Source organism: Delphinapterus leucas, chromosome 11 (assembly GCF_059928025.1).
Source record: "Delphinapterus leucas isolate spDelLeu-1000000601 "Yukka" chromosome 11, BTC_Dleu_Yukka2, whole genome shotgun sequence".
Classification (NCBI taxonomy): domain Eukaryota; kingdom Metazoa; phylum Chordata; class Mammalia; order Artiodactyla; family Monodontidae; genus Delphinapterus; species Delphinapterus leucas.
This window is the reverse complement of record NC_143139.1, coordinates 42,095,509-42,123,345: the sequence shown is the minus strand read 5'-3', so window position 1 is coordinate 42,123,345 and position 27,837 is coordinate 42,095,509. Positions and strand designations below refer to the sequence as shown.

Genomic DNA, 27,837 nt, shown 5'->3' with positions numbered 1-27,837 from the left:
TTAAGCATTAAAGTGAACTTTAAAGATCAGATTTATTTGGAGAAAACAAAAAACCCCACAACCTAAAGGATGGGATTTTACATCTCAAGACATCTCCCAGGTATTAAGTCTACAGATTACAAATCATTTTCATAGAAGATATTTTTGTACAAATTTTACATGTATTGAGGAGCGGGTCATAAATCCCTGTTTGTTTTAACAGGGTGGCAGGGTACAGGAATGGGGGAAAAAACAGCTTTTTTGGACACATCTATTTGGAAGCAGACATGAAGAGGGCAAACCCTACTTTTTCATCATCTATAGCAAATGGTTAAAAAAAAATACCCTCTCAACCTTGGGTATCTCTAAAAGCCACTTCCTAGCTACTACCCACTCCAAGCCAATTATTTAAAGTTACTTCACTTGGTATGTCTTTTATGTCCACTGGGTAAATGATTCATTATGCTCACTGCTGCAGCACTCATAAACCAACACCCCTGCACGGCTGTAAAGGGTCTAATCTAGGACTGATGCGAGAAGAGACCAAAGTGTCTTTTCTCTGCAGGTACCAATATTGCCTGTAAGGACACCATCTGTTGAGCTGACAGTACCAAGGTGCACATAAAAGCAGGCAAGTAAAGCTACTGTGTTGCAAGAGAAGCCAGGACCTTGTGAAATTGTTCTTCTCCATTATCATTTATTCTCTCAAGGGGATGCTAAAAAAAACAGAACCAAAAAAAACACACATTGGTCTAGGCCACATTATAAATCCAAACATTGGTGTGGGATTTCACTTGGAGAGAAGGAAACTTTTGTTTTTTAAAAAGCCCCTCAAACCCCAATCAAGGTTGTAAGAAAGGCTCCCAATTTAACCACCCTCGCTCACCACCTAAGACTGGTAATTCTTAAGTTTTCTGAGGTGTAAAAGGGGTCAAAGCAGCAGGAGCACAAATGGCTGGAGGGAAGGAGTGTCAAAACATGAAGGAGGCAAGATTTGCTTGAGAAAAAGCAGTGATGATTCCTCATTGGACAGCTCCCAGGGGCTCTAGAGAATGCTTAGGAGGCCAAGTATGTGACTTAAGCAGAAGCTGCCTGTAGGAAGGTTAACAGGAAAGATGAACATAAGATGATGACAAGAGTCTAAATTTTTAAAGCTCCAAGATTTCAACAGAATGTAGATATATTTGAACTTTCAGAAGGGACAGTGTTTAAGAAAGGGTGAAACCAGGACACATAAAAGACCTGGGAATTCCCACAACCCCTAAGTGCTTCCTGCTCCAGGAGGTAAACGATTATGTGTTTACTGGAGGTCATACCATTTTCCCTGTTACCGGTGCAAAATAATTCATCAAATCCCCAAGCTTCTTTTCAAATCGCGATTTCCCCATTTACTTTGGTCACCAAACAGTCCTATTCTTCAGTGGCCTGTAGACTCACTCCCACCTAGCCCCCTGGGGGGCACAAATGAAGGAACTCCCCCTTAGGCTGGCCCCAGTAACTCAGAATTAAATAAGAGGAGGGGCTGGCAGCCTCCTGGAGACTAAAACAACATCAGAGACTAAACCTACCTTGCCGAGGATGGAGAATTTATTCAGATACTGTTTGCTAATTCATGTATGCCACAACAGGATAGGAATTAAAGGTAGAAACCTCACACTCTTCCTTATACCTGCCTGCTGCCCCACTAGATTCCAGACACTGCATCACTATCACTGCCATCCTGCTAAACGGAGGCCCCTAGGCACTAATCACAGGCAACTGCACGTGTCATAAAAATGCACCACAACTTTAAACTTACAGCATTAAAAGCTGTACGTCTCTCTCTGGCTACATTGGTGATTCTCCAGTTAGTTCAATATTTTAAAGGCTGCAGCAGCATGCAAAAGAATTTCATTTTGTTTCTTTTTTTAAAAAAAAAAAGTTAAGAAAGGTATCCAGGAGATGGTGAGTTTTATTTTATCTTGTCTGGATAGAGGTTTGATTTGCTCTCGAATGTTCCCAGGTGGTGAGAGACTAGGAGAAAGCACAGAATGCAGAGGTCTATTCGGTGTAATCGTCTCCCTCATTTTCATCTTCACCATCAACGGCAAGAGCAGCATACTTGCTTGCAGAACTGAACTTCTGTAATAGACACGATCGATAAGAACAAGCAGCAATGCCTATTTCCAACCACTCTGTTTGCAGCCCCAAATGTACAGGATTTCAATGGCAAAAGTAAGCTACAAGAAGTTGAGGGCAAGTCTTTGACACTCACAGAGGCTGGATCTTCAGCTTTCTTTGGCTCAGGTGCAGATCTGGAGTCTTGATCCTTTTTGCCATCTTTCCTGCAGAGACATGAACAACTTTAGGAGAGGACTCACCCAACACTTACAGGCAGCTCTGAGGTACTGAACAGGCACCTCCAATCAACAGTTCTGGCTCTCTGGACATTTTGTAATCTAGATTCTCAGAATTGTAACTGACTATATTGGTTGACTTTAATGGGTTCACAGTGGGAGATCTGGCAAGGCTTGGAGAACCAAGAACTTTCTCATACAAAGACACAGGTATCTAGCATCAGATCAAAGATTACAAATGAGGAGGGAACACACGTACCTATCTGACTCCTTCCAGAGGTCTTTGTTCCCTCCATCTCCTGGACCACGGCTGCAATTTCCACTTTGGCCTTTTGGGGCACTCACCCCATCTACTTTATTTTCATCTGCTTGAGTGGAGACACAAAAATAAATGGAAGTCAGTAAAATAGACACTCTTCCTCTCCCAGGTTTCCCTTAAGCTGAAGAGAAGTGTGCCCATATGTACTGAGGGAAATGAAAACTACCCCCAATCCAGATTTCCTTCCTAAGCCCCTCTTCCCTTCTATTATCAGACACAGACACACACCGCAAACAAGATCCACTAAAAAATTCCACTGTGGGGTTATGCCATCATAAAAAGCAAAGTGGAAATAAGGACTATGATGCTGTGTAGTGACCTTGGCCTTGCAGATGGCAACACTTCTAATCTGGACTGAGCATGTCAATTTCCTTCCGATTCTTTTTTTTTCCCTTTCAAAGAAATGTTCTACCGGGAAAGGGCAGGGCTCTATGTTTTCTCCAAAGAGGCCACTCCTGCCCTCTACTGGAAAGAAAAGGCAGACAATCAAAGAACCTTTAACACAAAAAAATGGGTGCAAAATACAATGATATTCAGTATTTTGTGACTCCTCTATGGGGACTTTTTTATCTAGGCCTCTATCTGGGCGAATAACCTATTCCCCTCTTGGCCTTACCTTTCCTTACTGGTCCTTCCTCAGATGGTTGAGCTGGAACTACTTTCCCTCCACCACTAGAAGGAAAACATGTAATCACATCCATCAGCTATCTTAGGGAAGGAACAGATAAGAAACTTCTACTTCAAGTGAAGTTTTACAGAGAACCAAAAATACATACTTAATGCTGTGAAACATTAAAATATGGGAAAGCAACAATGAAAGCAATTATGTGAACTTGACCAAATGTCATGTCCTTTAGAATTATTATAGTCATGCTAGGTTAATCTTATCCCTCTACTTTACAAATGAGAATACTAAAACTTAGGGAAGTGATGTGACCCCCAAGGCTGTACTGCCAGAATGTGGCATTGGCGGGTTCTGATTTATAGTGTGTGCAGATTGAGTCACCAAAGTGATGTTAACCAGCTATCAAAACTCCAGAAAACTGAACCACCGGCACACCACAGAATTTGAACTATGACAGCAAAGATGGCAGAGCTTATCAGATGCCATAAGGCCAGTACCCCACAGGGCACCTTCCACCACGATAGCACAGCACTGAAGAGTCTATAGCCAACCAACTGCTATGTTTCCAAGCTGACTCACCTTGTAGGGGACTGCTGCTCTGTGTCTGAGCTCTGAGATCGAGCAGGAGGGTTAGAACTTCGCTTCACCCAAGCATTCTCCTTTGGTGGAGGGGCTGGCATTACCTTTAGAGGCTGTTCAGGTTTGGGAGGCTTAGAAGTTGGAGACTGACAGTCTTCCTCTTTATTGGGTGTTTCATTTTCTAGAGACTTCTCACTCTCTCTCCTTCGTGCATCTGTGAAGTCAGAATGGGAAGGTCAAAGCATCAGGAGAAAAGGGCTTATTGGACAACAACCTATTAAGACCTCAACAGAGTGGCAAACGGTCCACATCCGAGTTTACTGCTTTTCATCATTATTCTTTTTTTTTTTTTTTTTTTTTGCGGTACGCGGGCCTCTCACTGTTGTGGCCTCTCCCGTTGCGGAGCACAGGCTCTGGACGCGCAGGCTCAGCGGCCATGGCTCACGGGCCTAGCCGCTCTGCGGCATGTGGGATCTTCCCGGACCGGGGCACAAACCCGTGTCTCCTGCATCGGCAGGCGGACTCTCAACCACCGTGCCACCAGGGAAGCCCCTCCATCATTATTCTTAAATACAGACCTGAATTTGATTCCCAATAGATACAATTATCCCCAAACTGGTTTCCAAATGTCCTCTGGCGAAAATGTTTTACTGATGCAAGAGAAATAGGAAAAATAATGACACTCCAAGGATAGCTATCTGACCTCTCCTAGGAATGAAAATTCTTTATTTTAGGATTATCATCTTTCTGTATTCTCCGTCTTAGAACATTGGTACTTGAAGAAGGATACATATATGTGTGTGAAGGGGACCTACAATGAAATTGTAAACTCGAGGAACCACTGATCAACTTCCACATAGAGGCTCAATGCACATGTGCACACACACCCATAACAAAAGTCTCTTCTGGTACACATTTCTCAGACTTTTCAAAGCAGATGTGAAAGTCAGATCAATCTATACTAATACTCCAAAATCTCTGCATAATTTGGTTATGGATGGGTTATGGAAAAGGGCAATAATAAGATACCCATCCTGGTCTGACTTACTTCTGCCAGATGTGGATGAGGTCCCCGTTTGTGATGACTCACTTCCTGTCCTCGATCGTTCCTGAGTTTCTTCACTTCGCCAGCTTGGGTGTCTGTATAAAAGAGATTTGACAAAATACATCATGTCCAGCTCAGTGAAGGCCACCGTGGACCCATGCCGACCCCTCAGGAACTATCGCTTATTAATATTTTATCGTGCTGGCTTTATTTATGTGTGGGTGCACGCACCTGTCTCTTTTGCTCAAACCGTTTGAAAGCAGCAGACATTAGCATTCTTTGGTTCTAAATACAGGTATCCCCTGCTTTTCCAAAGTTTCCTTTATGCCACTTCACTTTTACAGAAAGATCCACATATGCTGCTGCTAACCGAAAGAAATCCAAAGAGGATTTCTGCTTTTACATAACCTACATAATCTACAACTCTGCCCTCCCTTAAGTGGTAACACAATTCCGCAAATTGCTCAAAACCAGGCCTAGCTTTTCAGCGTATTATAGGAGGTGTCTACGCTATTGGACGTCATGCCATCTTTTTAATAATAAACACTCCTTTACACTATCCTGAAATAACAGATAATATAACCAACATACACACAAATAAAAATAACTGGAAAATAATTTACAGCCTACACTTAGTACCAGTGAAAACATTTTGTCTACTCCATCCCTAATAACTTGAAAAGAGGTAAATCCATTCACCTCACTATGGTGGAGTTTTACTCTACACAATAAAGCAGGGTTTGGCAAATTTTTTCTTAAAGGGCCAGATAAACTTTATTTATAAAAACAGGTACAGGCCACAATTTGCAGACTCTTGTATTAAAGTACCACCAGGGCCCAGGAGGCCTTTCGAAAATCATGAGGGATAAACAACAACTCTTCATTGGGTAAAGAAACTTTCCCACACGCTGCAGACCACCTAGCAGCCCCACCCCACACACACTAATGCTAGTAAGTGACAACCAGTAATACCCACATGAATTTCCCAAGTGCCCTGTGGGGATGTAAGCCCCCCATTAAGAATCACTGGACTGGGGACTCCCCTGGTGGTCCAGTGGCTAAGACTCTGCACTCCCAATGCAGGGGGCCCGGGTTCCATCCCTGGTCAGGGAATTCGATGCCATATGCCACGAATAAGAGTTTGTGTGCTGCAACTAAGACCCGGCACAGCCAAATAAATAAAATAAATAAATGTTAAAATAAAGACTCAGGATTAAAAAAAAAAAGAATCACTGGATTCATGGATGTGAAATCCGTAATACAAGACAACCTCACCTCTCCCGAGGCCGTCGTTCTAGTTTTGGCTCATCCAGCTGACGCTGCAGTTTCTCCTGTTCCTTCTGTAGCCGCTCTTCTACTTCTCGTTCTCTAGCAGCTGTGTCAACAGGCTTTGCCCCTCCAAAGATAGAGGCTGCTCGACTGGACTGGGATGTGCTAGCAGAGGAATCATCTTCCTTAGGAGTACTCCGAGGCTTTAGGTTCAGTTTGGGTCTTTGGGGGGGACCTAAGTTAAATGAAACTCTAAGTAATAGTTTCTGAAAATCATCAGAAGCCGAAGGCTGAAAGCCAGATTTCCAGACATACCTCTTACGAAATGCTTTTTGGGATTCAGATTAGTGAGTGGCCTAGCCAATCCAGCAAAGGTAAAAAGGGAAATCATTTAAAAATGGGTCCACTACCACATCCATGATGCAGTACCAGACTGAGGGAAAGACTAAAAACAGTAAAAATTTCAATGGTAAATTAAGCATTTATCATGATTACTATTATCTGTGGGAAATTTTTTGACTATGATAAGGTATTGGATGAAAACTATCTTGTTAAAAAATGTGGTCTGGAAGATGCATTGCTTCAGTAGGTTAAGACAAACTTGTAACAGTATGATGCGGAAGGCTCTAGTTCTTATATTATCTCTGTGTATAATATAAATTTGATGGTGATTCATAGGGCAAAGCATGCAACACCGAACATTAGAATATAAACTGTAAGGGAATCTGACTTCTTCCTGGATCCAAGTTGTCAGAATATTTCAAGATAAACCTGAGTGCTTCAAGGATATTGTATTTCTCAAAATCAGTGTTTATTCTAAGTACTTCAGACACAAAATACATAGAAGATATAAAGAAAGCCTGTGTACATCAACCACCTGACACCACAAAAACCACTGAAGCCTCCCGATAACATGCTTAGTGCTGCGCTGTCTTCTCATAACTAGTATGCTGAATTTGCTATCTATCATTCTTACGTGTCTTTGGTCTTTTACTACATATCTATGCATCTGCAAACAAAGAGGGTATTGTTTAACAAGATTTAAATTTTCTACAAGGGTTTTAAGCTGGTAGTTTATATAACTTCCGAGATACATTTTTCATCTGTATAACCCTGCAAAGAGCCCATTACCTATGTGAATAGGGTACAACTGGGGTCAGAAAGAGGAACTCATTGAAGTCACACAGCTAACACCTGGTGGACCAAAGAATGAAATCCACATTATTGAAGCAACTCCACTGCTCCTCCCACTATGGTACACAATGTCTCCTTCTTCCTTTGGTAATTTCGTTTACCTACTCAACAAATAACTGGAACACCTATATTTCAGATACCATGCTAACATCCGGAATACGATGGTTGGGTAGTTTTTGTGGAAGGGATGGAGACAACACTGAAGAGGTACAGCAGTGAAGGCCCTTGTACGTCAGAGGTACAAAGGGGTATCTTTCAGGCCATGAAGAGACAAGATACGGTTTTAGAAGGAGGAGAATAACCTAATTAGATATCGTTCCAGAAAGACTACTTGGGCCAATGTGAAAATGGAGTGAGGCAGGGAAATGTTAGTAATGTGGGCATAGCAATGAAGTCTGAACAGAGATAGTGGCAGTGACCCTGAGGACAAGGGGGGCAGATCTTAGAAGGAGTGGGGGGTTTGATCATCAGGGGGGAAGGGGGGCTGGAAATCAGGTGTACAGCCATTGGGGGAGGCAAGAAATGGCATGAGAGGCAAAGGTCAGTAGTCAATGAAGACTACATCTGAGCCTCGACTTTTCTCACAAGTAAAGGGAAGACGATAGCTGTACATCTACCACATAGAATACTTAAATAATACCTGTATGAGCACTCAGGTCATTGTTGGTGCAGCATAAACGCTCAATAAATGTTAGCTATTATTTCCAGGTTTCTTGCATGGAAATAGAGGAAACAGGTATCATCAACGCTTTTAAGAATAAATTTTAGGGACTTCTCTGGTGGCACAGTGGTTAAGAATCCACCTGCCAATGCAAAGGACACGGGTTTGAGCCCTGGTCCAGGAAGATCCCACATGCCGCAGGGCAACTAAGTCCGTGTGCCACAACTACTGAGCCTGTGCTCTAGAGCCCATGAGCCACAACTACTGAGCCTGTGTACCGCAACTACTGAAGCCCGTGCTCCTAGAGCCCGTGCTCCGCAAGAAGAGAAGCCACCACAATGAGAAGCCCGCGCACCGCAACGAAGAATAGCCCCCGCTTGCCACAACTGGAGAAATCCCGTGTGCAGCAACCAAGACCCAACACAGCCAAAAATAAATTAAAAAAAAAAAAAAAAAAAGCCATTGCAATGAGACACCCATGCACCGCAAGGAAGAGTAACCCCCGCTCGACGCAACTAGAGAAAGCCCGTGCACAGCAACGAACACCCGTTGCAGCCAATACATACATACATACATACATAAAATGACATCACTCAAGTCAGAACAACAAATGGTGGCCATTTATAATAATTTTTGAGAGGTCAGAGTTGTAACACAATATATGTTTTATATAAATGATACAATATCAGGGGCATAATTTTAGAATAGGTACACTGACATCTCACCATTAATTAATGAGTATCAACTACTTGGTATCAATGGCATTGAAATAAGCAACACCTGGTTTTTAACCCACAGTGCCAACCAATTACTGGCTATGAGACCATGTTTGAGTCTCATTCCTTCACTTGAAAAATGGGTCTAAAACAGCCTATTTTAAGTGAGATCATACTATAAGAATGTCTGGCAAATGTTTTTTCCTTTTTCCTTTGTTTATTCAATATAAATTTTTTTTTTTTGGTACGCGGGCCTCTCACTGCTGTGGCCTCTCCCGTTGCAGAGTGCAGGCTCCGGACGCACAGGCTCAGCGGCCATGGCTCACGGGCCCAGCCGCTCCGCGGCATGTGGGATCCTCCCAGACCGGGGCATGAACCCGTGTCCCCTGCATTGGAAGGCGGACTCTCAACCACTGCACCACCAGGGAAGCCCCAATTAAATTTTAACTGAAAAAATCTATATGCTAAAACAGGTTAGAACTAGACTTTATTTCCATTATGTCCATTTTTATCTGATGCTCTTTCCATTATGTTCCGATGCAACCTTTACTATGTGTAGGTTCTATCTGTGCCCACTTAAGGGGTCTGAAACATAACTGAAAAATTCCCAACCAGTTCCTCTAGCGGTTATGCCCCATTAAGTAAGCAAAAGCAAATGATTACCTCTATCATCTCGCCTATAATCATCCCGAGAGTAATCGTCTCTGGAGCTCCATGACCGGTCATCTCGTCGTTCATATCTGTCTTCATAGCGGTCCCCGCCTCCTCTGTAGTCGTCATCCCTACGGTACCCACTACCAAATGCTCTTCTGCCACTGCCTATCCTGGAATCGTAGCCTGTAAACATATCCCAAATTGTGATCATCACACTGGAAGGGAGAAGGCAAGAAAGGAGTTCTTAAAAGAAAGCAATTTAACTTAATTGTGTTTTACAACGACCTCTATCATAGTCTCTGCTGCCTCGGTCATCATAGCGATCTCGGCCCCCGTATCGATCCATGTCCCGGCGTGGGCCATCACGGTAACTGTCCCGATACCCATCACGATATCGGTCTGAATCGTAACGATCTCGATACTCTAGAGAGGAAAGAGACAGGTAACGTCATTCCTTTTTCTTTGACACATACTGATAAAAACAAACATAGCCCATTAGGTCAGTTTGTTTTCATGACTTCATATTCACTGCTGTGTCTGTTTTTATTAAAAAAAAAAAAAAAATGCATTATATCCAAGGTAGAAGAATTTGTATTGAATTAAAGTTTCCTTGGTATTTATTTTAAAAAGTTCTCCACTACTTCAATAAATGTTGCTGGGTTAACAATTTAGGAGGGAGTTAGGGGAGAAAAAATCTCTATACAGTAGTACTGCCTTATGTGTGGTTTCACTTTTTGAAGTTTCAGTTACCTGTGGTCAACCAGTCCAAAAATTTTAAATGAAAAATTCTAGAAATACACAATTCGTAAGTTTTAAATTGTGTGCTGTTCTGAGTAGCATGATGAAATCTCGTGCCGTCTCCCTCCAACCTGCCCGGGATGTGAATCATCCCTTTGTCCAGCATATCCACGCTGTACAGTACAGGACAGTAAGATATTTTGAGAGAGAGATATCAGATTCATGTAACTTTTATTACAGTATACTGTTATGTATAGGAAAAAACATAGCATAAAACATAGGGTTCAGTAATATCTGAGGTTTCAGGCATCCAGGAGGGTTCCTGGAATGTATCCCCACAGATGAGGGGGGGCGGGGACTACTTTATATCCCATAATGAACTTCCAGGATTAAAGATGTGAATACTAAAAATGTAAGCACAAAGCACCAGAAGAAAATATAGTTGGAATCTTTCATGCCTGATACCAAAGAACCAAAGACTACTTAAAAAGTTTAGCATGGGGGGAATTTCCTGGTGGTCCAGTGGTTAGGACTTCGTGCTTCCACTGCAGGGGGCCTGGGTTCCATCCCTGATAGGGGAAGTAAGATGCCGCAAGCCAGGTGGCCCGGCAAACAAAAAGTTTAGCACAGAAAAACAATACACATACCACAAATCTGAGAGGCAAACAAAATAAGAAAAATATATGTAACATACAACAACTGGTTAATTACCTGTTACTGCTTAAGTAACAGAAACTAAAAGGGGACATTGTTTTCTACTGCCCAAATGGAAAGGTTAAAATAAATGATACATCTTGTAGTGGCAAAGTTTAGCACAATAAGTCAATTCCTACTCTGCTGAGTTAAAAATAGTTCAAAGGCCTTGAAAGTTGTTTCGGAACTATATACTAAAAGATTTAAAAAACATGTATACCCTCTGGGCCAGCAATTTAATTTCTAGGAATTTAACCTGAGCAAGTAACTGGACACATTATACAGATATACATATAAGAAGGTTCTTTGGATTGTTTATAATATTAAAATCGTTGCATGCTATTTAGCTTCAGGTGACATGTCAGAAACCCAGATTTTTATATGGAAAAAAAAAAAACCCTCACTGTCTAAACATGAACCAATTAAAAAACAAAACAAAAAAACTTAAAAGACATTTTGAGTTTAATTGTGAGTAGGCCTAAGAAGTATCTTAGTTTTATGACAGCTTCCTTTTAAAACAATGGTTTCATTTTGCAAAGGACATCACTTTGTCTACGTGAACATTCATCCGCAGGTAGTTTAAATTTTAAAAATTAAGGGACTTCCCTGGTGGTCCAGAGGTTAAGACTCCGCGCTTCCAGTGCAGGGGCAAGGGTTTGATCCCTGGACCGGGGCAGGGGGGATGCAGACGGACAGGGGGACGACACTAAGACCCCACAAGAGGCTTGGCGCGGCCAAACAAAACAGGTCTTGAATTTTATCCTTGTCATCACATGTATGTTATGCTATCAGATATTCCATTATATAGACAAACCACTACTTAGTCATTTCTTTACTCAACAGAAGGTCCTTTCCATTAAAAAAAGAAATGACAGTGTTGAGTCTTTCTTCATGTATTTCAATAAAGTTGTAGCATTTTCTCCACAAACGTTTTACAAAAGCTTTTATTGGATTTAGGTGGTGTGTGTAAAAGTTTATCCCAGCTCCTACCCCATGACATTCTCTACTCCCCTTCTCTAAATTACATTTTATTTGCATATTGTTTCTCTCCCCTGGTATAAATAATGTCCAACAAAGACAGTATTTTTGTCTGTTTTGTTCACTGCTGTATCCTGAGCTTACAAAAGTATCTGGCACGTGGTAGACATTTAGTATTTTTGAAGGTAATGAATTTTCTGTTATTTTAAAAGGTATCTTAAATTTTTTTTCTGCATCTACTGCTACCCTCCTCTTTATCTGCTATGGTGATCATCTACATTAACACATTTGTCCTATTACAAAACAACCCCCCAGAATACACAAGAAACTAACTAGATAAAAATGAACTTACTGTCTCCAAAGCTATCATCACCTCTTCTAGGTGGGTAGTCATCAAAGCTGTCTGTAGCAGGACGGGCCCTCCAGTCTGTATCTGTTTTGTCAGAATCCCGATTTCTATCGCGGCCAAAAGAACGATCATCCCTGTCTACAGATATATAAAATGAAAAAACACAGGTTAGCTCACAAAAACTTTTGCCAGATATTTCTCATATGCACAGAGGCCCCCTCCGGCCCCCACATACTGCACTTCTTGCTTACACCACAGCATCATCACGAAGTCGCCCCAGGCCCCATAAGTGTACTCTCCGACTCAACCAAGTGACTCCCTTCCTCACATTTATTCCTACTGGCTTAATGCTTACCTGTCTCATCTTCTGGATAGGCATCTTAAAATTTTTTAAAGATAGGCCAGGAACCCCCTGAAATATACATGAATGAGGCTCCTCTTGTGTCCAGTGTGCTGCTAGGTACGTAATCTACTTAGTATACATTTAACGTTCATCTAGGTCAATCAGGGTTTCTCAGTCTCAACACTACCAACATTTTGGGCTGGACAATTCTTTGTTGGGGCGGCTGTCACACGCGTTATAGGATAGTCCCTGGATGCTATTAAACATTAGGAGCCCTCCCCACAGCTGTGACAACCCAAATGTCTCCCAACATTGACAAATATCCCCTGTGAAGCAAAACCATCCTCAGTCAAGAACTACTGCTCAAGGTTAAGGTGGCGCCCACCATCTGCCTCTACTACAAGTTTCTGGGGAAGGGCACCTCTGCCTTGTCTTCCCAGGACCACGACAAAACAAAACATTCAGTCATCTTTCCTACCTTTATCCTGGGCTTGATCAGCAACGTCCACTCGAATTCTCCTGTTACCTAGAGACTGAGAGCATAGGACCATATTAACCAACCTTTTGCCCCATTATGCACAAATCCCATGAGTGACCTTGAACGTCTGGGCATAGCAGAAGCACTGGGGGAAGGAAGATAAAGGAAAAACACTGTAATCTAGCCAACACTACAATTTGTTGGCTAAAGAATCCTTTATAAAGACTTGAATATAAAATAACCCCTTAGAATTAACATTTAAGTTGGGCTTAAATGAATGTCAGGTCAATCGTCTTACTATTTTTATAAAGTCAAACCTCACAGAATAGATTTAACTTTTTAACTATCACAGGCAATTTGTCACATGTAATAAATTAAAAACATTTCTAGACAACTAGCTAAATAAAAGGTATTATTTGGGTCCAGGGCAATTATGCATTCAAACATTTATAGAGTCCCTGCTATACACCAGCAAAGTTGCATAAAGCATGGTCTCTGTTTATAATCTCAAGTTCTTTCACTCAGTATTACCTTACGATAAATCAGTTCCTCCAGGATACCCTCTGATTTCCCTTTCCCACATCACTGTTTATATACTTTGAACCCAATTATTTCTACTGATGATATTTTTCTCATTTCATAGTAGAATCTACAGTTGAAGAAGGATAACAATGAAATTTAGTTAAGAACACCTGAAATTATATTAAATACCACTATGATGATATCTCTAAATACAAACTAACTCCCAAGTCTGGACCATGACAACACTTTATTTGACAGTCAATTCAGCAAACTTCAGATAAATAACAATTGTATGGTATTCTTTTCCTTATTCAGACTGAAAGGTAAAAATTAGTAATGTTACTAAAACCTAAAATGATCTGAGAAGAAAAACTTTCAAACAACTTTTGCTTTTCATATATTTAACTAAATACAGGAATTTTATTCCTATTTGACATCTGCTTCATATTATCATGGTGGTACTCAAGTTATGAGATAGGAAAAATATTTTAAGAGGAGTTGCTTTCAATCACGTCCAATGGCAGACATGGACCATAGAATTATGGCACAAATGGCATTGGAAATTGCCTTCTCAACGAACAATGAGATGTTTCTGGAATTAAAAGAGAAAAAAAACAGCCTTTTTTTCTTTCGATATATAATCAGTTTGATTTCTAAAGTCACTCACTAGAGATAAAAAAGCAGTTCTTGGATTAGAAACTTCCATCACTAACAAGTAACTAAATGTTTCAATATCCTGCTCTGGCTAGCCGAGGAATCCCTACATGGCACCAATCACTTAAATAACTGTATTTCAATTAGATTTCATCTCCATCCCCCCTCATGTATTAACAGCTAAATCTCCTCTCCCCACAGAACCTCTAGTGTCTGGATTAAAAAACATCTACGGGCAATGTTACAAAGCAGGACTGAATGTTTACTGTCATTCTCCTGTAGCAGATTCCCAGGAGAGCCCTCTTAAAAATAAAAAATTACTTCCCTGAAAATGAGGTAACGTCTTTAAATACTAAAATAACATGATTTTTCTATTTGCCTTGATCTGGTCATATTATTTTGAAAAAGCAAAGCCACGGAGCTGAGGCAAAGCTGTGAGTGAACTAACATGAGATTTTATTAAGGACTTCGTGGTGGATTTCTTCACAATTTCCCACCTAAACACATTCCTGAATTACTAGGCCCTGCTGAACTTGCAGAAGGGAGGTGTGACGTGCTAGATGTTGAATGTTAACCGGTATATTGATAAATAATCCAGGCTTTTCTTCGTAGGTACTATGGGAACCTTCGAAATAGCTACTGACCTGGCCTAAAAACTATCAGTTTGATAAACACAAGAGCTGTTAGCTCCCAGCCCTCACCTCCCATCCTTAGTTTATTTACCTCTTCATTGAGGCTCAGGGCAGTGAACAAGGAATCCAGGTCCTCAAACTCAGCGTAACCAAAACCTTTCAACCTCTCAGGATTGCTGGGTTCACGTGGTAAACGCACTGCACTGATCTAAGGAGGAAAGAAACAAAAAATATTTCCTAATTCAATGTTCTTGTTCATTTATCTTCTTCTTCTTTTTTATTTTTACCATTGTGTATGCAGTGGATTTCTCTGAAGAATACCCAAGAACCTGGCTGTCTCCAGGAGGAAAACCGGTACAGAGGGATACAAGAGAGACTTCATCGTATACCCTATTAAACCTTTTCAATTTGAATATGAATTTAACCTTTAAAAAACTAAGGAGTTCAGTGTATTCCTTGTACCCCTGACTTCTGCTTCATTCTACATTTCTAGTTTTTAGTTGTTTTTCAATTAAGAGGAACTGCCTGTGTTCCACAATTAGTTTATTTCCAATTTTTGTCTCTCAGAAATTTGACTCAGTTTTTGCCAAAAAATTTTCTGGGCAGTATATTTTTTGGCAAGCTGACTTACCTGAGAAACATTACTTATTGTCTTCATTATTAACAGCTTGGCTGAATCAAACACTGGATTGTAAACCCTCACCATACTTACCCCTTCTGCCAAATTCTGAGATGGTAAACCACTGAATTGTACTTTTCACTTTTTATGTCTGTTTTCTTACTCTTTTTACTTATTTCTTCATTTCTCCAATATTTTGCATATATTCAAGCTATCTTTTGCATCACTGATTTGATACTTTATTCTGGGCTCCTGAGATATAGATTTTGTCACAGTCGCTTTTAAATTCTAGTTTAACTCAACTTATGAGGAGAGCAGGAAAAGGAACAAAATAAAAAGGGAATAGAATAAAAGGAAGTAGCTACAGACCAATTCTAGAGCACAAAGGTGAAAAGCCTGAACAGGCCAGAGATTATTCAACACTCTACGGAAGAAAGAGGCTACTAGAGAGGAATCGAAAACAGGCCATGCTTCTAGATGTACTACATAATTAAACAGAGAGTAAAATTTGTAAGTTGTGATCAAAAATAATCACACAAGAAAAGCCAGCTACAGAAGTTGATGGCCCATTGCAGAGAACAGGATCTAGTAAAGAAGTCAACCAACATAGCAAAAGCGAAGGAGGGTTGACATATATACACTAATATGTATAAAACAGATAACTAATAAGAACCTGCTGTATTCATAATAATAAAAAAAAAGCGAACGAGGGAGGGACTTCCCTGGTGGTCCAGTGGTTAAGAATCCATCTTCCAATTTAGCGGACGTGGGTTTGATTCCTGGTTGCGAAACTAAGATCCCAGGTACCGCGGGGCAACTAAGCCTGCGAGCCGCAACTAGACAGCCCAAGCACTCTGGAGCCCACAACTAGAGAAGCCCACATGCCGCAATGAAGACCCAACGCAGCCAAAATAAAAAAGTGAAAGAGGGAGCAGATTCTTAGAAGAAATCTAGTTTTTAATGTCTTCTCTTCAGCAAAGACTCTGGAGAAAAACCGAATTGGAAATTATTACTCATTCTTCCATCTTTGAAATCCTAATTATTTTTTCATCAAAGTTTAGAAAAAGGATTCTTAGCACCTCATACTTTTTCGTCTTTCTGGAAACTTCTAGGTCAGTGTTTTCAAACATTCTGCCTTAAGCTTTTTAAGCAAGCCTGTGAATCCCATTATATGTGAACAGACTCTGTTAATAAAAACTACACATCTGCTCAGTTAAACGTATTCATATAAAAAATTAAAATGTAATTTTGATATAAGCCTGAATGTCAAGAACAGAACAGCTGAGTTCAGAGAAACTTTCTTCCACTTTCCAACGTTTAACTGGGTATGTCACCTTTAAATTTCATAGAGAAGGGATATATATTTTTGAGATTCTCTCTGTACCAATAAGATATTAAATTTGCTGATAAGACTGTCCAACTGGTTTTGGATGAGAACATTCTCAGCCAAAGGGCCTAAACACCACTAAATTACGTGCCTGTTTCTTCCAAGTATAGACACAACCTCAGATCCTTTCTCAACACAGAAATTCAGAGACAGTCACTACCCATACAGTACCCTCCATATCTAGTTAATTGCCTAAAACCTTTACACTTACATTTAATCCTCTAAAGAATTCCTTAATGGAGTCTTCGGTCACATCATAGGGCAGGTTCCCTAGAAAAGCAGTGTAGGGTGGTGATTTGGGAAGACGGCTCCGGTCGATATTGGGTTCCCGAGCAGCCCGTGGAGCAGTGGGCAGGATGGAACGGTCAATTGGAGGTGCCCTATACACGTCATCATCATTACTATGCCAAGTGGTTGAAACTAGGATAGAAAAGTAGACATAAGAAATTAGAAGAAACTTCCCTTACTGCCACTGTAGAATAAGAGGACATATGCTAAGCGCCAAGTATTAAATAAGCTATATCAGGAAATAAACAGATAAAAAGGGTAGGGGGGGGTCAGCAATAAGGACCCTTTACAGACAAAATGCTTCTGAAATGTCAGAATCAGATAGCAATGCAAAGACTCAGTACTATTTACTGTCTCTTTGTTTCTAAGTATTTCAAGGCCTTTCAAGGCCCAGGCTTTTATTAACAGAATCATAACTTATTCCTTATGCAGCAGAGAAATGAGAGAATATCAATCACTATTTATGGAATGTTACCGTGTGCCAGGTACTTCATATTCATTATATCCCAGCTTACCTTTGTAATAATCATGTGAGTTTGTTTCCCATTTTACAGAAAAGGAAACTAAGATTTCAGGAAGGTTTTGTAACTTGCCCAAGGTCACACAGATGGTAGTGCAGTAGGATGGTAATCTTAGTGGAGCTAGGAGATACTGTCCCTACAGCACTGCCCATGAATTTGTACTTCAGGTACCAACACTTATGGAAAACATGATCTAGATGAAATTTCTTGTTACAAAAACAGGTCACAAAAGAAAAAGTATTCTTCCGTTTGCAATTAAAGCTTTCAGAGAAAAATGATGGGTGATCAGACTTATGTCATACCCAACGATTTTATAGCTCCTACCTGTTCCTGGCTATTTCTTGAAGGCACAGAACTTATTCAAATGATACCCCAATGACTCTTCTGCATTTTCCCACCATAATTCCTATTCCTATTCCTTTTCCTCAGACCAGTTCTGTTTACCCAGGGACGCCCTGACTTCATACTAATAGGTCTTAGAACAAATTATTCCTTGACTCTTGAGTATAAAGATCGTATAGGTTAATACTGCATATTACTTTATGAGGACATCACAGAATTTCAGACCTAAAATGAAATAATCTAGTCCTTACTTTACAAATGAAGAAAATAAGGTTTAAAAGGATAGTACCCTGAGAAAGCCCTGTTACTACAATAGCCAGAATTAGCACTAAGCTCTCTTGAATCACCACTTTAGCCCCTATCACAAACTCTTAGAGCCTAAACCTAAGATTCTACAAAATACATAAACATAAGATTGCAGGTTCTACAAAATTAGTTAAATTCCTTCCAAATTACACGTGAGAACAATTATTGTGGAACAGATTTTGTCTAGAAGGTAATGAAAATTCCAAACACGACGGAAAACAAAAGAAAAGTTACCATCTCCTTCTAGGTCATCTGTTTCATCAGCCCAGCTGACTGGTTTGGGGACATAGGTGCTTCCTCCACCAGTCCCTCCATCCTCAGCCAGGAAGTCTGTTAGGGAGATAGTCTTCCCCTTCTTATTCTTCTTTTTTGCTATATTAAAAGGGCCAGAGAAAGATTATTCATCAATACTTGGGTATTTACAGAGTTGTACAATGCACTATTGTTAAATGTATTTATAAAGAAAGCAACAATAAATGCCCATCAAAGGTTCAGATTGTGGTACATTTCTGTGAAAGAATTCCATGCAGATATAAAGGAGAAAGCACAATGTACTGGCACAGAAAGTCCGAGATGTGAAAAATAAAAAGTTACAGAATACATATTATGTAAGTCCCCCTTTCTTTAAAAAATTTTTTTTATTTATTTTATTTATTTGTATTTGGCTGCGTTGGGTCTTCGTTGCTGCGCACGGGCTTTCTCTAGTTGCGGCAAGCAGGGGCTACTCTTTGTTGCAGTGCGCGGGCTTCTCATTGCAGTGGCTTCTCTTGTTGTGGAGCACAGGCCCTAGGTGTGCAGGCTTCAGTAGTTGTGGCATGAAGGTTCAGGAGTTGGGGCGCACAGGCTCTAGAGGACAGGCTCAGTAGTTGTGGTGCACGGACTTAGTTGCTCTGTGGCATGTGGGATGTTCCTGGACCAGGGCTCGAACCCGTGTCCCCTGCATTGGCAGGTGGATTCTTAACCACTGCACCACCAGGGAAGCCCCTATGTAAGTCCCTGTTGTTTAAATATACATTATGCATATGGATGCAAAGGGGTCCAGAAGGGTTTTCAAACTTACTCTGGGAGTAAAACTGAGGTGGGGGCAGCAACCTTTTATTTCCTACTATATTCACTTGTGTAGCATTTGAGATTTTTGTAGGTTACTACATTTATTGCTCCTGGGACACAAAGAAATAAAATAAAATCCCTATCCCTAATAATATATTCTGTATGACACTTTGGAGAATTGTTTGATACTCGTAAAATAACCACATGGGGAAGGAATCATTACTATCAATTTACAGAGAAGGAAACCAAGTCTCAGAGAGGTTAAATGGCCATCCTAAAGTTACAGCGATATTAGATGGCAGAGCTAGAATTAAACCTAAGGTTTTGGATACCAAGTCTAGGGCTCTTCCCATGGGAGTCCCAGCCCCTAAGAAGCTTGTTATTAGTTCTATGGCAGGTTACCACAACCAGGGCAAACGTACTCACTGTCATTTGAAAGTATTCACATTGCAAGGCTCATATACACAGCTCGATTTCTCTGCCCTCTAGGAAAAAAAAAAAGATCTCCTTCCCTACCTTAATACCACATATGAAGATGAGATACTATACTAAAGGGAAAACATAGGAAATCCCTAAGAACCAACAATTTAAATGTTTCCCATGGTTATGAAATCTGTAGGAATCTCTAAATGGCTCCATTTAGTGGCCTGACCTTGGCTCTTTAACTCTCCAGTCCTCAGAACTTCTGAGATGGCACCCATCAGCAGCTAACGCAGAAGAGTTGAAAGGACTAACTGAAGTTCTAAAACTGGCCCCTGAAAACAGCTGCGACATAATTAAGACAAAAAACAAGGAGCTCTGCTGTTAACAAAGATCATTTTCATGGCTTTTATAATGATGAGTTCCTCCTCCATGTTCCAATTCTCAACAAATTTTCCATCCAAGAGGATGAAGAATCTGTAACTCGATGCACCATTTGCTTAACTGAATGAAGATTGTTCTCTCACCTGGTACCTGCCTTTCCTTTAAAATACCATTTTCAGGAACTAAAGACCTGCTTGCTACGAATGTTATGAACATTCTGGACACAATATGAATTAAATTCATATATAAAACAAAGGGAAAAGGGATACCTCAATCAAACTCTTATTATTCCTATGTTGGACTTGACCTCATTTTGCACACTGAGATTATGGTCTCAATGTGCAAACCAGACGAACTTGGCTGTTATTATACAGAGAAAAGATGGTCTTGAACATGAAGTTTCCAGGTCTCTCTCAAGTGACTTAACACTAACCCTGCTCCAAAACTATAATTTATGATCACCAGGCTATATTTTGGATCTATTATATGCTTTGAAAGAAAGCAGCTATGCAAAGTTTAAGTCGTATAGCACTGATATTGCTCCTAGCTCATATGCAAAGGCCTAGGGGAAATTTTAATTTGAATAAGACATAAAGCATACCTCTGTGGTAGAACGCTTATAATGTATAGGCTTATTTTAGTTGTCCAATTTAAAAATAAGTGTCTGGGACTAGTATGATGCTAGCTAGAGATCTTTACCTTCATGGGGCTTAATGTAGTATCATGATCTGTCTGGTCACTGAGAAAATAAAAATAGAATTGGTGGTCAGTCATACAATGAGGTCAAGTCCAACATAAGAATAGTAAGAGTTTGACTGAGGGATCACTTTTCCCTTTGTTTTATATATGAATCTAATACCAAAACAGCACAGTCTGGAATTAACCTGCCCTTTGGTCTGATTCTGGCTTACATCAATTTTCTAAATCAGAGTTTCTCAACTTTTACCCCTTGACTCTTGACAAACAAGTCTCACACTCTCCTTTAATGTTATCTGAAATTTCAAAATAATAAATATCATGACAAAGAAAAATATTAAAGCACTGTTTTAGAATGTCTTTTCAAATCATACATCTCCCTCTCCCCTGATTCTGTGACTGGCCCCTCCAAAAACTTCTGGCTGAGAATCACTGTGGGATGATGGACAGTCTTCAATTAAAGACAGGCTGAAATTCTTCCACAAGATCCCTAACTTCGTTTCTTTAAATCTAGCAGCAGCATTGACTCAATCACAATATAAGCAGCAGATTTAAAGGAACAAGCCTTTAAAAAGTAAAATGAATAAACCTAAATGTTTGTTCCACTCTATTTTATTTCAGTAACCAAGAAACAATGTTATCTAAATCTTCCTTGAGCTTTGCTCCTTCAATATCTAGGTCCATTCCATGTTTAGGATTTCAACAATGTTCTCTTCTTTATAAGTAAAGCATCATTTAATGCTCTAGGGGTATCAATCCCTTGATACAATGATTGAACTGGTCCAACTCTTAGTTTTCTTTAAATCTTATGTGAATTGGTTAAAGTTAAACCAACCACCTGATAAACAAAACACATTCCAATTACTTAAGACCAAATCCACAAGGACTAAGAGGAAAAAAAAACATGTCCCAGAAATTTTATTAAATCCTCTAACTGCCTGCTTGTCTCATTACAATTGTAATTTATTCACTAAGTACTAGGTTCTTGTGAAGGTCTTTATATACTCATCTAGGTTAAAGAAGATCTTACAATTACAGTCTTTTTAATTAAAAAAACAAGCTTTGTTATGACATATAAAAATAAATACTACAACTGATCAGCTTAACTCTGTTTCTCAATTTCTGCATCACTGACATTTGAGGTTGGGTAATTCTGTGTTGGGGGGCGATGGGGTGTCCCGTCCATTGTATGATATTTAACAGCATCTCCAGTCTCAACTTAGATGTCAGTAGCAACCCCCCCACCCCACTGTGACAAAAATGTCTCCAGACATTGCCAAATGTCCTCTGGGATGGGTGAGACAAAACTGCCCATGATTGAGCACCACTGCTCTAAGTGGTAATTTCATATCAACAAATAAGTAGACAAACAAAAGGAAACGTTAGCCCTATATAAAGCACATCAGCAGAAAAGTGACCACATTAAACCAAGTCTTCAGGACTATCAGGCTGTAGCAAGTAAAAATGCTTCCTTTATTTTTCACAGAATGTTTTTCTGTTAACTCCATTGTATTAGTAATAAAAGCACCAACTGACAGACACTGGAGTGATAAAATCTATGGAAGTGCTGTTTTCCTTAAACAAAACAGAAGACACCTTGAAGTACTTTAATCAATAAAGCTTATTTGTTGTACAATGCAGCCCTACTTCTCCATCTTTCTTAAACTAGTATCTCTTATTTAGGAAGGAGAATTCACATAGCTCTTAACATTCAGATAAGTTGTCAAAAATTAAGTTTCTTAATTTTAGATCTTGCCAGACTAAGTCCCACTTACTTTACAGGGTTATCAAGTCTTCTGAATGTGTTAGCAACTACAGACTAGGAGGGCTTCCCTGGTGGCACAGTGGTTAAGAAACCGCCTGCCAATCAATGCAGGGGACATGGGTTCGATCTCTGGTCCGGGAAGATCCCATATGCTGCGGGGCAGCTAAGCCCGTGCGCCACAACTACTGAGCCTGCACTTTAGAGCCCACGAGCCAAAACTACTGAAGCCTGCGCACCTAGAGCCTGTGCTCCGCAACAAGAGAAGCCACTGCATTGAGAAGCCCGTGCACCACAAAGAAGAGCAGACCCCGTTCACCTCAACTAGAGAAAGCCCACGTGCAGCAACGAAGACCCAATGCAGACAAGGATAAATAAATAAGTAAACTTATTAAAAAAAAAAAAAGACTAAGTCAGAAAGTGTCATAAAAGCCCGTACAAAATCACAGCATTATTCATAATAGGCAAAAAACTGGAAACAATCCAAATGCCCACCAACTGATGAATAGATAAATAAATTGTAGATGTCTACACAACGGAATTGTCAATAAAAAGGAACGAGTATCCATACATCCTACAATATGGATGGATGAACCCTGAAACATGCTAAGAGAAAGAAGCTAGCAACAAAAGTCCACCCACTATATGATTCCATTTATATGAAACGTTCAGGATAAGTAAATACAAAAACCCAGTAAGATTAATGGCTGGTGAGGGGAGAAGAGAAATGACTGCTAATGGGCAAGGTGTTTCTTTCTGGGAAGTGAATCCTGCCAGTCTCCAGAATTAAAAGCTAGTTAACGATCAACAAATATTTCCTTAAAGGAACAATACTGTACAAATGCAATCTACTCAAATACCAGAGTGCCTAGAACTGAACTAATCTGATCAGAGCCCAGCACAAAAATATGTTTCATACAATGCAGTATCATGATGTTGAGAGGCTTCAACCTTTACTATGCTACTGTTTAGCAGAGTAGAGAATAAAGTCTAAGTCAGGACCAATAAGCTCCACCACCTTGACTCCTATGTTCAGTCGTTATGGGACCTCTCTTCTCTGTCCAACTTCTTCATCTTGACACAATCTGAGGAAAATGCCACACTGCCTTTTCCTTACCTCTCCACACTACTCAATTTGATCACTTACATAAAATATATAAAATAAGTGTCCAATACAACATCAGGCAGATAGATCACTACACAAAGTACTCACAGCTTTTCTGTAAGAGAGGAGCTATAAAAATTCAAGAATAACTTCTTGCTTTGGGCATTTTCCTACCATTAGGACCACAGCAATATCCATTACAAATCTAAGAAACTGACTTTGGTGTGTGCACTTATAAATAAATGTACATACACATACTTAATTACAAACAAGCAGTTAAAAAACAAACAAACAAACCCCAAATCCTTAAGTTAATTCTTTCCCCCATGACCAGGAAAACAAATTCTAGGATGTTTTGAGACAAATACAATGTAGTAGGGTATCCTATCTCAAGCTATACATGGTATGTGACATACCTCAAAGCTGTATAAAAGTATATACATTTTTTAAAAAGTGACATTACTTAGAAATACGATGTTTTACCTTGGTACTTCTCTATTTGTACTTGAATTTTCATAAGGAGTTTTAACCTTGGCCTTCTGAATCTGGGTATCTTACTCCCAGAATAACAAACATGATACAGGAAGGGATATGAAAATAGGTTAATACGTGAACAGCATATAATAGCAACCACTGAAACTACTTTTCACCATAAGGGTCAGAATTGTATGAAAACAACCATTGGACACTATCCTCACCCCATAAAAAATAATCAAGATGACACATACAATTCTGGAAAGTGTTATGCAAATGAAAGGCCTTGTGTGGGCATAGATACACTATTTACAATCTCAAAGCAGTCTAGTCTCAAAAACTGTTAACCCATATCAAATACATTTGATACCCCATAGGTAAGGAGAGTAGATTCAATAGTCAGCTCTGGGACACCTCCTGTTCTTGAAGTTCAATAATGGGTCACACTGGATACTGGTATTACTGCAAAGAATTTTTGGGTCTCACTTAACAGTAAAAGAGGCCTATGAAGTTTTATCATGTATTTTCACTAAGAAAATGTAAGATCTGTTTTTTCAATAAGACACCAGGCACCCTCAAGAAGTATACTGAAAATACACTAATTTTACGGACTCATAAATACAGTCATGTGGGAATACTGGCCACTCAACCAAGTCAATGCAATGGGAAAGGATTCAAAGTGGGGAAAGAAATTTGATCGTTTCTCAAGGGCAGACTGTCAGATGCAACCTTGCACCTGGATACTAGCATAAGTGTAACTTACACATACTACACAAGCTAAAGATTCATGGAACCGAATGAAATGAGATGAGGGCTTCCAGGCAGGTAAAGTGGAAGAACAGGAGGAGACCTCACTAAGTACATCCAGTTTAATCAGTCTGGATTTCACTCAATTCTGTAAAATGAAGGACAGATTGTTAATGGTGTCTTCCACCTCTAAAAATTCCACACAAGTTTTGAGAAAGGGAATACAGGCTTTTCTCTAGGTTATGACACTAAGCCATCAGGATGGCAAATTCAGGCCAAATAAGTAGTTCAGATGAAGCTCTTGGGCAGCATCCCAAACTTAGGATGACATGGAAGCCAACCTTGTTAGTTCCAAGTTGATAATGGAGAAGAGTGAGAAGTTTCAAAGATATCGACCTTACTCTGCCATCAGCACGCAGTGTGACCCTGAACGAATCATTTCATCTTCCTCAGATGGGAGACACCAATATCTGCCTATGTTATCTCACAGATCAAATTATACAACATACAAAAAAGTGCTAGGTCCACGTCAAGCGCTACACTAATAAAAGGTATTATGTTCAAATGCACCTCAATCTCCTCAAAGACATACATCTCTATGTAACAGAGGAAAGAAATCCTTGGTGAGAAATGAGTGTCCGGAGATAACAGTTGTTCAATAAATGTTTTGTAGAATGCAGGGTCATGCCAGGGAGAAGAGACCATATCTGCCAAACTAAAATTACTGCTACGAAATGTTGGCACAGCTCACTAAGTCCATCAGAAATGCAAGTAGACTTGCATGTCACTGATATTCCCTCCCCCAAAGTCTAAAAAAGAAATCAACTCCAACCACTAATATTCTAACAGCACCCCCAAGCAGTTGTACAAATATCTTCCAAAAAAAAAAAAGCCCAACTCCACCACTGGGGCTATCAAAACTCGACCAAAATCAAAATGGAAGTTGTCAAGGGATCAGATCTTGCTCACCATTATATCTCCAATACCTAGAATCGTGCCTGGCACGTATATAGCTCACACTCAGTAAAAATGTTGACTGAATAAAACAGCCTAGAAGAAATGTAGGTCTCCACCCTGTTTCTCTCCTCCAACACGTGGGCGCCCCACACCGGGTTCCCCATCCCCATCTAACTCCAGTAACTTCAACCTCCAAACCTAACACATTTACCCTTGTAAAAATATAAGGGCCGGGTCACACTCTAACAGGGGAAGGTCAGAAAATGGAAGGACCTAAAAAGAAAGCAACACAGGTGCGTAAACCTTCCCATCTGGGCTCTCGCGCGTGCTTTTAAGGAGCGCCCGTCTCCACTACCCTCGTCTCTTCTACCGCGCACGCGCACCGCCGCCTTCCCCCGCCCCTCCACCGACTCGCACTCGCGTTCTAACTGCCCCCCCTTTATTCCCTGCCCCCACTCCCGTCCGCAAAGGCCTCGCGCCTGAGACCTGGTCTAGTGTGCACCCGTCCGCGCGCCAACCGCCTCTTTCCCTCCACCACGCCTTCACGCGGACACAGTGCTTCACGTCTATGCGAAGGCCTCACGTCTCCCGCGGCTCTTTCTGCGCCTCCTCCTCACTCCAAGTCAAGCCAGAGTCCACCATTGCTCCCAAGTCCAACCTCGCGCATACGGGGTGAAAAGGGTGTGAGGGGGAGGGGAAGGTGTCCTTCCCCTCCCCCCAAACATCCCGAGGCGATAACCTCACATGGCCTAGCCGCCAGCCTGCCGCAGCCCCAAAATCCGAAGGGAAGCGGTGCCGCCCATCCCCCGACTCTAGAGAACCAATGGATCAGGGTCGGAGAGTCGCTTCGGACCCCGGTCCTTAGCCGCGCTCGGCCGCTCACTCACCTGAGGCCGCCATGTTGGGAGAGGGAGAGAGAACGCAAAAGACCCGGATGAGGCAGTCACGTGATTATAGCGAGCGCGTCGGGCTAGGAGACGCAAAACTGGGAGGGGGCGGGGAGGCGAGAAGGGACACAGGAGGCGGGGCGGCACGGCTCTGGGTTCGTAAAGCAGCGCGAGGAGGTGGCGCGGCGTCCGACGGGAAGACCTGCGCGACATGTGGCCAAAGGGGTGGGGCCCGGGCTGTCGCGAAACCCCGCTTTACGTAGGGCTACGCGCGGACGGGGGGCAGGGTCTGAGCCCGGGGCGGGGTCTCCTGATCCTCAGACTTCCGGGCGGTGCGGAAGGGGCGGGGCCGTGCTTGCAGGTTCCACCTCTCTGGCACCGAATGGCAGCTGGCTGGAACTCAGAATGGGCGAGCCACAATTGGTTTCCTGAAAGGGAAGATTTTGAGTTTCTTTGTAAATCGCTTTTTGTTAAAGCAAAACAAACCCAGTATTCTGCTTAAGGATGGTTTTAATTGGGCATGTTTAGAAGGAATAAGTAACAAATATTGAACACTTACTTGCCACGGGCTTTTACCTCTTTTAAGCCTTCATTTTACTGACTAAATTAAGTCAAACTCAGGCCCTTAGGATTTCACAGCCGAGTGCCATCCATGCTTCCTCTAGCTAATGCTATATTTTTATCATAGATAGTAGTTAATTCAGTGAAAATTTTCATTGAGCGCTTACCATGTGTCAGGCACTGTTGTTGGCGTTTTGGGTACAATGGAGAACAAAACTGCTCCAAAGGATGTTACAGTTCAGTGAGACAATAAGCAGTGAATAAATAAAATATTAGAAATGATAAGCACTCTGCAGGTAATTAAGGTGACTTAATAAAAGTGATTTTGTGCAACTTTAGATTGCATGGTCAGGGAAGTCCTCTGAGGAAGTGACATGTAAACTGAGATCTGAATTACAAAGAGCCAGACCCGTGAAGAGCTTCAGCAGAAGGTAGAGGGTGCACTACCAGATCAAATGCTCCAGGGCAGGAACATGTTGGCAAGTGGAGGAATTTAAAAGCTGGTAGCTGGAGTTTGGTGAGGGAGGTGGGAGAGTCGTACAAGATGAGGTTTGAGAAATAGGTAGG

The 27,837-nt window shown here is 40.9% G+C and overlaps 1 protein-coding gene across 5 annotated transcripts; it reads right to left on the bottom strand.

Moving 5' to 3' along the window:
• Positions 1 to 13: 13 nt before the first annotated feature.
• Positions 14 to 26,830, bottom strand: EIF4B (eukaryotic translation initiation factor 4B). 5 transcript variants are annotated; one of them, XM_022572087.3, is made up of 15 exons: positions 26,710 to 26,830; positions 18,462 to 18,599; positions 16,982 to 17,190; positions 14,856 to 14,972; positions 12,957 to 13,011; positions 12,139 to 12,273; positions 9,663 to 9,800; positions 9,387 to 9,560; positions 6,159 to 6,387; positions 4,887 to 4,978; positions 3,839 to 4,052; positions 3,251 to 3,306; positions 2,575 to 2,683; positions 2,234 to 2,303; positions 14 to 2,100 (listed from the first exon to the last, which is right to left on the bottom strand). In XM_022572087.3, exons 1-15 carry the CDS (start codon positions 26,720 to 26,722, stop codon positions 2,020 to 2,022), a joined length of 1,830 nt encoding a protein of 609 aa, XP_022427795.1. In that variant the 5' UTR covers positions 26,723 to 26,830; the 3' UTR covers positions 14 to 2,019. The 5 variants fall into 5 exon arrangements, with proteins under 5 accessions (XP_022427795.1, XP_022427796.1, XP_089776889.1 ...); XM_022572088.3 differs by having other exon boundaries at positions 2,575 to 2,680; XM_089920763.1 differs by lacking the exon at positions 26,710 to 26,830 and adding an exon at positions 24,128 to 25,103.
• Positions 26,831 to 27,837: the final 1,007 nt, after the last annotated feature.